The 16,025-nt window shown below is 30.8% G+C and overlaps 1 protein-coding gene across 3 annotated transcripts; it reads left to right on the forward strand.

The window, feature by feature from the left end:
* Positions 1-4,680: 4,680 nt before the first annotated feature.
* On the forward strand, positions 4,681-7,061 carry LOC137807494 (GTP-binding nuclear protein Ran1A-like). 3 transcript variants are annotated; one of them, XM_068608159.1, is made up of 8 exons: positions 4,681-4,877; positions 5,009-5,078; positions 5,206-5,262; positions 5,376-5,493; positions 6,151-6,240; positions 6,331-6,510; positions 6,592-6,669; positions 6,778-7,061. In XM_068608159.1, exons 1-8 carry the CDS (start codon positions 4,875-4,877, stop codon positions 6,845-6,847), a joined length of 666 nt encoding a protein of 221 aa, XP_068464260.1. In that variant the 5' UTR covers positions 4,681-4,874; the 3' UTR covers positions 6,848-7,061. The 3 variants fall into 3 exon arrangements, with proteins under 3 accessions (XP_068464260.1, XP_068464259.1, XP_068464262.1); XM_068608158.1 differs by having other exon boundaries at positions 4,830-4,885; XM_068608161.1 differs by having other exon boundaries at positions 4,849-4,913; positions 5,008-5,078.
* The last annotated feature ends 8,964 nt before the right edge of the window (positions 7,062-16,025 follow it).

The following is a 16,025-nucleotide window of genomic DNA, read 5'->3' on the forward strand; positions in this document are numbered from 1 at the left end:
GCAATAAATTAGGTGATTTTAGTGATATATTTTAACTATAATTTAAAATTATAAGTATAATTTGATAATATATATAGTAAATACTTTTATATTAAAGATTAATATAAACTAGAAAATTATTAAAAGTTTTTAAAAATACATTGGTTAATTTTTATACAAAAAATAAAATAATTTTAATTCGTAAAGTAAAAATTACACTGAGCATATATTTAAGACTGGTGTATCATATATAACATGTTAAATGCAAGGCACAATTAAAATTTTATTACTCTGTTTTTACTGGTCGTTTAAATATTTTTTTTTCATTTTTTTCTTCAAATTTCAAATATAGAAGAAATTAGTCTTTATCCTCTATCATATTCAAATTTATTTAATACATTGAAATAAAAATAATAATTTCATTATTTTGAGTGTAGTTTTTTATTTATTAAAACCTTAAAAAAAAGTTAGTCTTCAAATCAAAATAAATAATAAAACAATTAATATATCTTCCAACAAGTTTCACTTCAATTACTAACTAGTAAAATTGAATAAGATATACAAATAGAAACACTCAAGAATTTCAATGATTTTTTTTTTCTAAAACAACAGATATTTACCACGTTCAATTTAAAATAATCTCACATTGATCAAATTGATTTTAATATTTAAATAACTTCAAAAATATTAGCATTCCATTACCAAGATAAACATTTTTTAGACTAAACAACTATCCAACCAATTTCCAATTTTAGAAGCATGATTTCTATCCCTTAAATAATATAAAATGTATACAAAATTTCAATAATTACTTCACGGTAATTAATAATCTATTAGGCTATTACTTTAAATTTGTAAGAATGGTGTATTTCTAATACATTATTTAAATATTTTTCATCTTCATTTTAAATTTTTATCATGAATAATTATAATGTTATATAATTCTTTTGTATGTTTTGATTTATTACATTTTTATATCAATCATCGATGATAATTTATAAATAAAAAATAAAAAATTACCCAACATTGAATAATATATATTTATAATAAAAAAAATTAATTTTTAATTTTAATTAAATTTATATTTAATATCACATTTGGTCTTAATATATGAAATCAAAATCACTTTAATTTTTCAATTCTTATTTTGTTAATGATCCCAAATTTATAAAAATAACTCAATTTTATTTATTATAGAGTTTCACATATGGAATTACATTTGAAATAACTATATATAGACAAAATTGGTAGCATGATATTTGTCTCGTTTTATGTAAAACTTAAAATATGTTTTTCCCCTATTTTGATTTTGTTAGTCTTCTTGTTTGGAGTTTGAGTATATATTATTTTATAATTTTAAAAAATTTATTATATCTATCAAATCACTCACAAATTTTCATAAATTGTCTTCTTATTTTTTCATCTATTTACCCTAATCCAAAGAACCTCACTTTCCTCATAGTCTTTCTCTTTAAACCAACTTCTTCAAATTCACTCCATAATCCAAACAAAACATAAAGAGAAAATATCACCATAAAGTCCTAAATCAAACATTCACAACCACATTCAATGATTCAAAAAGTGTGATTCACATTAGAAAGTCAATTAAAAAATACAGTATCCTATCGCATGAACTAACAACAACAAAATCATGAGTTCAATCGTCATTGTTAACACCACTACAATGCCGAAAAATTACTCTTAAAGTTTCACAAACAGTTCAAACACACAAATCCCAAATTCCTTTTCTTATCAATATTCATAAAATAATGTTTTTTCACATTAGAAAATGCCTGCAAATATCACATATAGCTTATTTCATCAAACTAAGCGCGTTAACAAAATGAACCAAATAAGTCATTTAAAAAAAACTAAAACCATGTTTAACAAAAGGTATAATTACCTTTTTCGTCCCTACATTTAAGGTCAATATTCAATTTACTACAGTGGTGTTTCAAAAATTCAAATTTGGTACCAAGGCTTTTAAAAAAGTATGTAATTTGGTCATTTATGTTAAATTTTTACGCGTTAACTGATGATTTTTTGACACACAATGTCATTAATATGCAAACGTGAATTATACACGTAGTCACCAACTTTTAGGGGTTTTTATTCTTCCCTCCATCCATTCTCCCTCGTCTGGACCTCCACTCCACCCTTCACCCTCATCGCTTTGATTTTGGACTGAAAGTAGTGGTGATCTAGCAGTCAAACCCCTAACTTGTTGGCTATGGGCAATGCTGGAGGAACATTCCTAGCACGAGAAATACTTTCAAAGAAAAAAGCATTCACTAATTCACATAATAATCACAATAACTTATAAACCTAAACCCGAAATTAGGGATCAAAAGTGTTTTCCCCTTCGTTGATATTAAGGTTTTCTCTCAATGATCGATCAAAGTGTTTTCCCCTTCTTCGATTTTAGAATTTTTTGATCTTCATAGCCTTCACAATGGTTTCTCCCTCACGATGGTTAGACAACTTCAATAGAGCGAAGATTACGTTCTCTTGAGTGTACTTATCGACAGATGCAGAGGCTAAAAGTTCTAGTAGAGGAGACACTATTCTCACTTCAATCAAACAAGCCCTATTGAAAATGTTGGTTCTAGTAAGCTCACGAATCTCAAATGCGACCTTCTGCTTCTGTTCCTGCATTCTGAACACCAACCTCCGTGTTAGGAACCATGCCAGGAATTGCATGACGTGCGTCGCTGTGAGACTACATGTAGCGATGTTGTGGTTACGATTAGAATGGATGGAGGAAAGAAGAAAAAATCCTAAAAGTTGGTGCCTACGTGTACCGTTCACGTTTGCATATTAATGACATTGTGTGCCAAATCATCATCAGTTAATGTCGTTTGTAAAAATTTAACAAAAAGGACCAAATTACATACTTTTTTAAAAACCATACCAAATTGATTTTTTCTAAATCACTATAGTAAATTGAATATTGATCTTAAATGTAGAGGCGAAAAAAAATAATTATACCTTAACAAAATAAAAATTAAGGATCAAATTGATTTTTTATTATTTTATACCAGACAAAAATTGTTATTAAACCTTAAATTTATTGTTTGCAAAACCAAAAGGTTAAATAATAGTAAATTTTTTATTAATTATTTTTATTTTTAGCAATCATTTAAAAATGGAATTCAAAATATAAAAAGTAAAAAATTCCAAAAAAATAGGGTCAGAAGAAACAATTTCCTAGAAGGAAGAATATAAGAAATAAACGCTATGTAGTTAAGAAATCGCTTTCCAGAAGCACGATCTCCTTTATTGAACATGTTCATTGCGTAAATAAAATAAGGGAGGTGTACCTTTTTTTGGTTTGTTCTAAAAAAAAATCGACGGAAAAAGGATTAAAAAAAATTGAAGGATGGTTAAAGCTGAAAGATAGAAAAGTTTATGAATGGTCGAAATGATAATGAGTGAGATGGAAGTAATCAATTGCTGCTCTTCTTCTACGAAGACGAGGTTTAATTAATTGATTAAGAGGAACATTTGCTATAAACTTTGAATTAGAATATATATATTAATAATTTGAATCGAGCCATTATTTGTGTTATTAATTTTATAATAATTTTAATTACTATGCTTACTCTTTTATAAATAAAATAATATAAGACATATTTGGAGAGTGAAATATTTTTATATAATTTAGGTTATATTAAAGAATGATCAATATTTAGTATCATCTAACAGCTTAAATTTTAATTGGGATATTAATATTTAAAGATTATTATATTTGGAAAAAATCATGATTAATTTTGTTTGGCATAATTTAGTTATTTTAATTTGATTATTTATAATTAAACTAACAGACCAAAAGAACATATAACAAGTATGATATATTTTCTATACGAAAAAAGTGAGAAAAAAAAGTAAGAGGTAAGTTTATCACAGAAAATACATATATTTGATAAGTTTTTGCAGTAACATATTATTTTGACTAACTCATACCTAAAAGTTAAATTTTTATGTGAGAATAATGAAATTATTTAGTTTATTATATCATATGAGTATATTTGGATTATTCTATTCCCATAGAATGTGAATCTTTTCAAGATGATTGATTGTGTGAGGACATTGATTAAACCATCCCAGAGGAATTTTCGAATGGAGTATTTTTTAGAGAGAGCTTGCTCATCTGAGCAGGTTGTAAACACACATAGGTAAGCATTTTTTTAGCTTTGTATATTTCGGTAAAAATATTAAATATCATTAAGAAGCGATCAAATATTATAATGCACAAAATTTTCATATATAACCTATTAAAGATGGTTTAAATGTTAAATTTCTCTGTAATTTTAATTAAAACATAATTTTAGTAAGGAGAGATATGACTTTGAAAAGGAATAATAGGATTTCAAAATGAATTCAAACTCGTAAGTCAAACCTAAGTCATAATGACATATTTAGATTGAAAATATTGGAGGAGTCAAAAGCTTAAAATAAATTTAGGAGAGACAAAAACTTGAAATAGAATTTTGAGAGTCAAAATATAATTAATTTACATGTATTTACTTAAAAAAAATATAGAGAGAGAAAATAAAATGTTGCTCAATAGTGTTTTTTTTAATAAATATTTAATTAAAAATAGATAAATAGTTAAAAATTTAGGCTTAGAATCTAATGGAAAATATGTGAATAAAGTAAGAGAGAGTTTGAAAAAGCAAAGGAGCGCGTCAATCTTAAGCCGCGATGGAGTGGGTGCTTCCTCCACAACAATTGAATAATGCAATGGCAATGGCATGGTATGGCGTGAGATTGAAGCCAATTGTGCGTGATTTTCAAGTCCACACCCCTTCAGTAGCAAACTTTATAAGCATCAACCTTCCCCTCCTAACTCCATCCTCACACGCATCACCCTTTCCTCTCTAACATTATTCATCATGGTATGCACGTAAGCCTCTCTCTATCTCCCTCTCCATGGAGAGACTTTGCATGCTTCATTCTTATCTTCATTTTTCTTCCCATCTTCTATGTATCTTTAACCTTCTTACTTTTCTCTCCTATATATACACAGGCTTTGCCACAGCATCAGCCGGTTGACTATCCCAGTTTCAAGCTGGTCATTGTAGGCGATGGAGGAACTGGTTATATTTCCCTCTCAACCATCTCATCACTCACTCACTTTCATTTTTCTATATAACTTAGGCATTTTAAATGAAACTTATGATCATGGTTATATGCTATTACTAACTACATGGGTTGCTTCTGCAGGGAAAACCACTTTTGTGAAGAGACACATAACTGGGGAGTTTGAGAAGAAATATGAACGTAATAATAACTCCTTAACACCTTAACTTTTCATAACTATTTTTCTTTCCAGCGTCTTCTCTTACTTTTTACCATGCTTAACATTTCATTTATGGCTATTTCTTTTACAATAGCAACCATTGGTGTGGAGGTTCATCCACTAGACTTCCACACCAACTGTGGAAGAATTCGCTTTTACTGCTGGGACACTGCTGGCCAAGAAAAATTCGGTGGTCTGAGAGACGGTTACTAGTAAGTTTAAACAACGTTCCGTGGATGTGCTTCTTTTATCTTAATCTTTATTTAGTTATATTTCCAACTAATTTCAATTCGTAATTACTAATTGCTTGATTATATTTCTCATTGTTCCAACATGTTCTTGTATTTATTATAACGTTATCTTCTAACTTTAACCACCTAGTACTTTTAATATTGTCATAGGCATGTAGAAAGTAATAATAGGGATATGTGAAAATTTTGCCAGATCGCTAATAACATATATATTGTTAACTCCTGGACGGGAGGTGTGAAGATGAAATAGGCCTTTAATATTAGTCATGAATAGAGGAAAATGGAATAGCTGAAAATTGTATGACTGGTTTATGTAATTGTGTCAACTCTCTCGAGGGATTCTGTTTGTATTTATCTTGTGCGATTCGACACGACTTCTCCTTAAAAAAAAAATTTGTTCTTTCTGATATTATTAGTCGATTCCAAATTGTGTTCTTTTATTTTGTTCACCTTGTTTCCTGGCATGTAACCTTCAGCGTGTTCTAAATAGCTGCTAACCCTGTCCAATAGCTGCTAAGTTATTTGGCTTCATGGTTAACAGAAATTCCTACATTTTGTTTAAGAATTTATTGGAAGACTGTTCTGATGTCCTAATGAAAATCTCCGAATTATGTGTAGTATTCATGGCCAGTGTGCTATCATTATGTTCGATGTAACGGCTCGCTTGACATACAAGAATGTTCCGACATGGCACAGAGATCTCTGTCGGTGAGTTGAGTATATTTTTCATAAATAGCATTGGCGTTGCAATGTATTTCTATGTTGAGTATGTCATTCTTTCTTGTTAATCATACACAGGGTGTGTGAGAACATACCCATTGTTCTCTGCGGAAACAAGGTTGATGTGAAGAATAGACAGGTTAAAGCAAAGCAGGTTACATTTCACAGGAAGAAGAATCTGCAGTACTATGAGATATCTGCAAAGAGTAACTACAATTTCGAAAAACCCTTTTTATACCTCGCCAAGAAACTTGCAGGGTACGTAACAGAATGCTTCATTCTTGTTTATTTTATTGTTAATATGTCAATCTCACGAAATTATTGGGTTTGAGATTCCAGGGATTCTGGCCTTCATTTTGTGGAGATGCCTGCTCTTGCTCCCCCAGACGTGGTCATTGATCTAGTTACACAACAAATGTAAGAACAGTTAGTTATTTGTTATGTGTATGATTTATTCACATTAGGCAGTTCTGCCTCACTCTAGTTATTTTTTCTTTGGTTGATTCAATCTTGTGTACATTACAGGAATGAAGAAGAGCTAGCTAAGGCGGCTGCTCAGCCTCTTCCAGATGACGATGATGAAGCATTTGAATAAACTTTTTAGGCTTTCCAGAAAATAGCTGATGAAAAAGAATGCTATTTCCTCTGGTTTGATGCATTGTAACTTGGGGGGAGTTTCGTGAAATAGAAAGCAGGACTAAGGGTGGGGATCTGTTTAGCAGAGGCATAAATAAGCAGTATTTATTAGTTTTGTTCCCGCTTTTATGCTATGGGTAATAGTATCAATTGGCTTCTTCTGTCTTTAAAAACTTTGTAGTCATATAGATTCCCCTTCCAAATTTTTAGCTCAATGTTCCATGGATGAAAGGGATTAATGAACCACGTCAACCACCGGAACGCAACAATTGTTTACTATACAATTAAATGTTAAATTGACATGGAATATGAATCCACGAATTACCGTGCAATGATGTTTATATCTAATTTAAAGAAAATTTAATCGCCCGGTTTTAGTGCTAAACTTGGAAGTTCTACATATTCAAGGTCATAAGAACAAACGACATCAGATTTAATGATTTATCTGTGCCAATCTTTTTGTATGCATACTGTTGAGTTCCTAACATCTTCCATTTTTACTATGATTGATTCAGTATTTTCCATAATTACTGTAATTAGCCTACTTCTTATTATATCTGTAACAAATCTGTACAGTTATGTCTTAGTGTGGGTGGTATCCCAGTTCCAGAGATGCAATATATTGTAGTATAAAATTTAGAACAAAAGAAGGATAATTTAAAGATTTAACTAATCTCTTTTTCTATTATGTTTTCTTGGCTTGGATACATTCTTTATTACATTCAAGTTATCTTGTAAACTAAAAATACTCTTAAAATAGACCTTTAAATATGCATTCAATCTCTATTAAACACCTCACTCAACACATTAATTATTCAACTTTTAGAAATATTTAGTGGATGATTAGCATAAATTTAAGGCTACCAGTCTTGTAAATTTTGTGCAAATATATATTTGGTCTGTACAGCAACGAAAAGGCAAGATTTGCATTTCAAATTCTTCCGTACATATTTAACAGATATTGTGGTTCATGAAGTCATGGTTATATACTTGCAAAACATAATCACAATGAGTTTCAAAGAAACTCAATGACAAGGGAAAGAAGAAAGGAAATTTTAAAAATTTGTGTTCTTCAGATGGGTAAGACACGATGGTGATTCACTCCTTTTCAGTCCTGTTGCACACGACTTGCAGTTCTGATGTTAAGCGCACAGTTCATAGTTTTAAATGTTTTCGGGACATTTCTGATGACTTGATGCTTAGAGCATCTCCAACATGGAAATTTCAGTTTTAGCTTTCTTTTGTTGAGTCTCTAGTAGTCGCATAACCTGAATTCTAAACTTATTTTTAACACGTATATTATTTCATTTCTTCACCCACAAAAATTTAGAAAACATTTGAAGAAACCTTAGCAGTACGTAGTGACTTGTATAAGAACCTCTACGAAATTTATAAGAACTCATTTTCTCCACTGATATTCTCAAGTAGCTTAATTTTAACAACCTACCTGCGTAAGTAGCCACATTGGAGATACCCTTAGAGGGACGTGAACGTAGAGTACACAGTATTACTGTTGGTTACACGTAAAAAGAAAAAGAAAAATTTAAGAAAAATATCTCTTTAGTCTTAAGCAAACAGCGCAGAGAACAGTTTGTTATGTCTCACATAAAAGCAACAGGCGGCGCCTAACCGTTGCAGCATGTAATTTAAAACATTCCAGTTGTAGGATCTTTCACTTGGTTTGGTTGTTCAAGGGAAAAAAGGTGATGTGCTTATTTATTTTTTAATGATACGGCAGCACCTTGCATTGTGTGTTGGAAAGTGTCTTTCTGCAGACAGGTAAGTTGTAAAGAGTTGATACAAGGCAGTAAATGATGTGTTAGATTGTGGTGGCAGTGTATTGGTTGTTACTGGTAAGTGATCCTGAGTTGCTGTCCTGTCCTGAGTTGCATTGGAAAACATTTGATATTTAGGTGCGGGTTTAGGTGTTGGGCAGGTAGAGAATTGGGCTGGTCCATGTACATTGGGATGAAAAGCTACAAATCTCATAATACATTGAACCTTGAGTAGTAGCATAATGCGTGTTGATTGTGCTCCATTAGGCTAGAACTAGAACAAGAGTTCTCCTTGTTAGTTAACTAGCTACGACCGTTTAGGTTGTTTGGTGAAAAGCAGGGCTGAAGTGGCAAATCCCATTTATGAGTGTACCATATGCTATAGCACATGCTCAATAAATTTGTGGCTTATCATAGTCACGTGAATCTGAATAGCGTAACACCAATTACCACATGACCGATGACACCACAGCACTCACACAACATAACACAGCACAGCACAGGTCACTATATGATTATTATGCAGTAGTAGTTTCATGAAGACACACACACACACACTAACTTCCCAATTGCCATGTCTCCATAACTTGTTACCTGCTGCAAGGTAGGCGTGCCCTAATGGGCCAAAGATGTTGATGGCTCCCTCCCGTCCGAAGCTGAGCCTGTTGAGCTCCATTTGCCACAGGACTTGTCCCTTTCGGTGTCGGTTCTAACCCACACCTACAGTCCCATTTTGCCATTACTACTCTACATACTGTACTCACAGTATGTGACCACTAAGCAGTGGTAGGAGCCCACCAAGGGGAAGAGTGGGGCATGTGAAAGCTGGTCTTGACCATTGCCAGCACCAGCAGCATGTCTATGAATGGGAGTGAGTGAATGGGGTCATAATAGAGAATTTTGACCATTGGCCACTAGAGCAGTACAGTGCCCAAATTTTCAGGAGCTGGTTAGTGGTTACCTCTTACAACTTATTAACTAGGCCCCATTTTTCTCATAGAGAGCACAATGTAAAATTCATCTTTAAAAGGCAGAGTCAGAAGGGTGGCTTTCAATGTTGGTTGAGTGGTCGATCTTGGGTGCTGCTTTGGGCTAGCTAGGGCCTATTTAGTTGTTATCTATCCCTCTTTCTATCTATCTCATATTCATATCACTGCCAGGCCCTTATTATTTCTCATTCCCTTTCCCTTTGGTTTGGGAAGTCATCTTCTCTTGCTGTTCCTGAACGGGGCTCACTTTGCCATGTGGCCCATCCTGTCTTGCATCCTTTTACTGAACTGCCTATTCTTTCCTTTTCTTTTTTTCCCCCTCTTTCCTCACCTGTTAATGCTGTCCATATGCACCTGTTTTCTGTGTCTCCTAGTTTTGTTCATTATCATGCATTTTCATTCCCATTAAATACTATCCCCATCACACACACATATATATACTTACAGCTAGCTACCTAGCTAGCTACTACCTTATACATACGTACATATACATATCTTAGTCTAATCCTCAAATCAATATATATATGTATGTATACACAGAATTGATTAGAAGTCATCAATGAGGATATGGATATGTTAACATGAATTAATGTAACCAACACCGAGAAAATGAGCGAGATGCAATGCTGGGCTCATGTATGTGTACCCTTTTTATAATAGCATGCATGCATATTAGACTATATATTAACATTCAACGTATCTAATATAAATGAGATCTGAATCAGTGTGCAAACTATAACAGTAGTAGGTGAGGGGTGAGGGTGAGGGATTATTTTAGGGAATAGGAACATGGTCTAAGTTTGAAAGGTAGGTGCCTAAATTGAAAGGAATGCAACATGAAAACATTTATGGGTAGTGAGAAAAGTTAAAAAAGAATTTTGTTCTCTGAATTGATTATGGATAGATAATATCCTGGTTAAGTTGGCATAAATTTGGGTGTTAATGATGTATATATAACAGCAGCAGTCCCAGGTTTACCCTAATCCCCAACATGAGAGGAAAGCTAAATGTGGGAAAACTGGAATGAGGAGCAATAGAATAGTAATAAGAATGAGACTTATGATGACATGGGCTATGAAGTGAGGATACATATTTACAACAAATATATATGGGGAGCCCCTCATGGTAGGGTAGGGTAGGGAGGATGGTAAAGGGAGAAATAAGACTGATTATAGCTTATTTTCATGTAAATTTGTAACAGGACATGTTCTGCAAAGGAAGCATGTGCTTACACATAAACGGTAGGGGCATCAATAGGAGGATAGGTAGCAAGTGTCACTGTCTATGCCATATGCACCTAGTGGTGATGGGATTTAGAGAGTAGGGGAAACCTGAATTTATTGCCAATAAGGACCGGTAGTTTCACACCTACACTTCCCATTTCATTTTTCCCTCTCACTCTCACTCTCTCTCAGCCTCGTTGTGATGATTTCGATTCTCTTGCTCTAGTACTTTTCACTTTCATATCACTTCAAAACTCATCTCTCATCTCAAATACACACTCACTGCTCTGCTTTATCATCTATCTCTATTATCCAAATATCATCAACTGCACTCTCACTTCAACGTTTCTACTAATTTAAAACTAAATTACAACTCATCTATTCTTTTCTATTTTCTATGTCCTTATCCAACCACACACTGTCATTTAAGGGAATAACAAAACCAAACCACCTATGGAGGATACTTTTCATGCCCCTTTATTAATTACATTATGCCACACAAGAATGGAAAAAAAGCTAGAAGATTCCCCTGTCAAAAGTTGAGGGCTGAAAGTTAGTTGTTACAAGCTAGAATGCAATTCAAAAAGGTTAGCCCCCAAAAAATTTAATTGGAAATAAAAGTCAAATCTGCACCTCGTTTTTTTAGCATTAACATGCGTGACATTTTTTTAATATTTCAATATAAACATTTCAATTCGTCCCCATTAATATTGTTAAGACTACTTTACACTTTTAATCCTCCTACCTGATATGCTCAAATCTCATAAAGTACTTTTTGAAATTTAGTTGATAATGTTACGTCTAAAAAGGTTTAATACAACACAAAAATGAGAAACAAAACTCAATAATATTATTTTAAAATGAAAAAGGATAATGCAGAGCTCACATATATTAAGATTGCACAAGATTATACGTTCACTTTATGCATACAAATGCAGTATACACTGTTATAACTTATAAGTGTTAAGTATGGTGGTATATTTATAAATAACTGAGTATGAGTTCCATATATTTAAAACAGTAGTGTGTTTGTTTTTGCCGTTTAAAATATCTAAATATCCATTGAAGCTAATTTATCATTATAATTTCTTTTGTCTAAGTGCATTGAAAGTTTCTTTTTTTGTTTGTTAACAGTGTATTGAAAGTTATGAGACTTCAAACTAGACACGCTATCAAGAATTTAACCTTTACAATATCCAGCCATTAAACATTAATATTTTTAAAGAGTTAATATCAAATATGACTTTAATGAATTAACTCGAAGCAGTGGCAGAGTAACTTCTCAAGATTTTTTTTTCTCAAATAGTAAAGTTTACTTCGATTATTATCGAATGACATTTTTTTTTTGTTCATATATAGGTCAAATTCAAAGTCTAAATGATCAAGTCAATAAAAGAAAGAAAAAAAAAATACTAATAAAAGGATCAAATTTAAGTACAGATTTTTTTTTTAAAAAAATTGCATATATTTCTAAACAATTTTTTTTTAGTTTTGTCTTGATATTTGACGGAAATTTTAATTTAACTTTCATTACGTTAGTTTTGTTGTTGTTTTTTTTTTTTTTTTTACAATGTCCCCTTATTTTATTATGTATCACATGTTTTGACTTACTTCAATATAAGTAATCATATTGAAAAAACAAAAATCTGAGTTAGCAACAAGTTACTAAAAATATAAAAGCCAATTTTAAGATGAGTAGTTTGACAAGAAAATAATTTTTTTACTACTTGAAAGACTAGTGTAATGCATAAAACCAGAGAACATAATGAATATTAAATTAGTATACTTAGAAAAATCAGGAAGAGTGAGAGTTTACTCTCCAATGTATTTAGCTACTATTTAGCATGTATATTATATAGGATATAAGCTGATTTTATAAAACTAAAATTTATATTAAATAAATATTTTGAGTTTATAAATATGATGTAATTAAAATTGGGAATAATAAATATTTTTTTTACACAAAGTATATTTTAAGTTTATGATCTAAATTTATATTATGATAAAATATTACTTTTAATTATTGATAATTTTTAATATTGAAACTCATTCTAGAAATGAAAATGAAAATGACAGGTTGAAAGATATTAGAAGTTGAGAAAACTTACTAAAACGAATAATTTTTTCTTGAATAATAGGACCTTAAAAGACTTTTATTTTGTATAACTATTCCAATTTATAGAGATGATTGATAGATTTTATATATCTTTCAAAAACTTAAAATAAAAAATAAATTCTTAAATTTATCTACTAATAATATTATAATCTATTAAGGAAAAATACTTCAACAAACTCTTGTTCACCTAAAAAAATATTGTTTTATTAAAATAAAAATTTATTGTATATTTTTATTTCTAATACGATTTATACCATCTACAAGAATAAAATAATTTTTTTACTAAAAAGTTTCATTTCTTCATTTTAAAATCTTCAATTTACAAAAAAAAAAAATTCTCTATTCTCTCAAAGTAATTGAAGTTTTCTTTTTTTCACTTTGACTTTTCTACCAGATTGAAATAGGTGATAAGGAAGTGAAGAAAATTTAGTTTTGGTAAATTTATTCGATGATATCTATTTTATTCTTCTTTTCTTGATGGGTTGGTTAAAAGGAGATATTGACGGTTTAAAATATGAAAATATGAAACTTGTTTGTCATGAATTTTAGAAAAAAAAAATGAATTTTAGAGTTTTTTTGGATATCTCATAATAGTAATTTATGACTAAGTGTGAGTTATTTGCATCCATATCTATAAGACTGATGTTATATTATAATATTATGTTTTGTTTCGAATAGTTCACCCTTATTTATGTGTTGTGCTAATTGTAGTTAATATAAAAGCATATATTAATACAAATGATTGAAGAAGTAAAGAAGTTTCGAGATGATTTATTTATTTTATTTTATTAGAGATCGGTGATGTAAAATGTTTTGAAAACAGGTGATTCCTTATAGTGTTGTACTTATAAACTTATAAGTGATACAATTATAATATACCTATATTATAGGTAGTGTTTATTTCACTAATATGATAGTTGTAGTAATTAATTCAGGCGTTACAGATTGTATACAATTTTAGGTCGTTGAATGATAGTGAAGTGGATCTTAAATTATAATCTTTTCATTAAATGTTGTGTTAATAATATGATAAAATTGAATAAAAAGTAATTAAGGTGGGTTTGAAGTGAAGAGAGTGTGCAGTTAATTTAAAAGGTTGAAGATTGTGGTGTTGGGGGGGCCTGATTGAGCATTGGAAATGGAGAAGTCCTGATGGATGATAGTAATTCATTGACATGGTGAGTTTTATATAAAGTGTACAATATTATTCATTCAATTCAATCATTTAATTTTTAGACTCCACTTTGTCCTTTTGCGGCATAAAGCCCTTCGTTGCATCAACTCAGGCCAGGCCTGCCCAGCCCCACACTTTGCTCATAACTTCTTTGTTTCTTTCCTCTGCATCTTTACCATTTTCACCTTTCATAAACCACAAATATCTTTCTTTCATTCTTTCTTCCACACACACACACATAGTGTTGATAAGAGCAAGAGGTTTTGTTGAAGATTTGATTTGAGATGATTGTGAGAGATATTAGGGAGTGGGTAAAAGAAAGGGTAAATATGGAAGTCACGTGGTCCCAAAATGTTATAGTATATAGTATGTTGATGGGATCCAGAGGGAGAGAGAGGATAGCAGAGGAGGGCAGAGTGAGGTTTGTTTTGGAGTGCACAAAGATAACAACCTCTGGCAGTAGAAGTGATATATGAGAATCACAGACAGAAGGCAAAAATCCGTACTATCAATGCTAGCATATTTGTGCAGATAATATAGACAGACCATTAATATAATAATAATGATATATAAAGTAGGAAAATATTGGTGTGATGTATTGTATATTTCGACTCATCTTAACCCTCGTGAATCGAGGGGCAGTGTTTGCACTTTTTCAGTTAAAAACAGTTATCTCTGGTCACCAACTTTACTTTTTCTCCACCATCCCCAAGATTTTATTTCTTCGCACCAAGCAATACACTAATTTATTCAACTTCTTCATATGCATGTCTGCTTTTATGCGCAAATGAAGAAGCTCAACACAAAGTACTACGTTTTATGCTGTGTCTTTTGTCCCATTAAAACCATCCTTGTCCAATTATGTCTCTTCCCAATGCCCACTCATTCTAAATACATCTTATGTTTAACACTTACTTTCTCACTTCTCTATTCTTTTATTTTCCTTATTCAATTAACCCCTTCATTATTTCCTTTAACTACGCTACCTAAATCTTACGGAATTCATCTCTTTGACCTATCATTTTAATACCTTTGCTTCATGATTTTGCGGATCAAGGCTTTTAACCTACATAACAAATTGTTATTAAAAATTCATTAATTCATTAACTATTAACTAATTACAAAAAATTATATTTTTTTCCCTCTCATATCCTATATATATACATGTTTAAACATGTGTTTCTATGTCGAGTTAATTCACGTTTATATATTTAAACATTTGTTTGGGTGCTCAAGCTAACAAGAGACTACATTAATTATCTAAGAATCTCTCTGAGAGTTGAAGTGAGAAAGGGGTCAAATTAATTTTCTCCTTTCCTCCAAAGATATATTGCTCAAACATTTAAATTAAGGCTCAAGTGACATATCTTATAACAATTTAAGCAACGAATAACTTATGTTAATTTATCTTCTCCTGAAAAATTATATGCAAATGACACAAGCACTACATCTCCATCTAAAAAAGTTATATATGCTGAATTTAATATATATATATATATGGAACTTTATTAAGCATATGGAATTAACTAACTCAATACTTAATTGTATTGTGCCTTTGAAATGTGATATTAAATGTTTTTTTTAAGACTTCATCAATACATATATTATGGAAGGTAGTTGGAGTAAACAAAGAATGAGTGTTTGAATTTGAATGTAGTTGCCTTTTGAGTGTGCTAAAATGATATTAAAAGTTTGATACCAATTTATAATAAAGTTGGTAGTTAAAACCTTGATAGTTAATTAAATACCAATTTAGAAACTATTTATTAATAATATAAACTAATTTAGATACCAATAATTTTTTTAGTTTCTAAAATCGTATTTAATTTAATCAATATAGTAACTAATTATATTTTATCT

This window comes from Phaseolus vulgaris, chromosome 3, assembly GCF_000499845.2.
Source record: "Phaseolus vulgaris cultivar G19833 chromosome 3, P. vulgaris v2.0, whole genome shotgun sequence".
In the NCBI taxonomy this organism is placed as follows: Eukaryota; Viridiplantae; Streptophyta; class Magnoliopsida; order Fabales; family Fabaceae; genus Phaseolus; species Phaseolus vulgaris.

Excerpts from the sequence above, each read along its gene's own strand:
- LOC137807494 (XM_068608158.1), top strand. Across the intron at positions 5,079-5,205 it reads TGTAGGCGATGGAGGAACTG|GGAAAACCACTTTTGTGAAG; the intron begins GTTATATTTCCC and ends TTGCTTCTGCAG. Across the intron at positions 6,241-6,330 it reads TGGCACAGAGATCTCTGTCG|GGTGTGTGAGAACATACCCA; the intron begins GTGAGTTGAGTA and ends AATCATACACAG.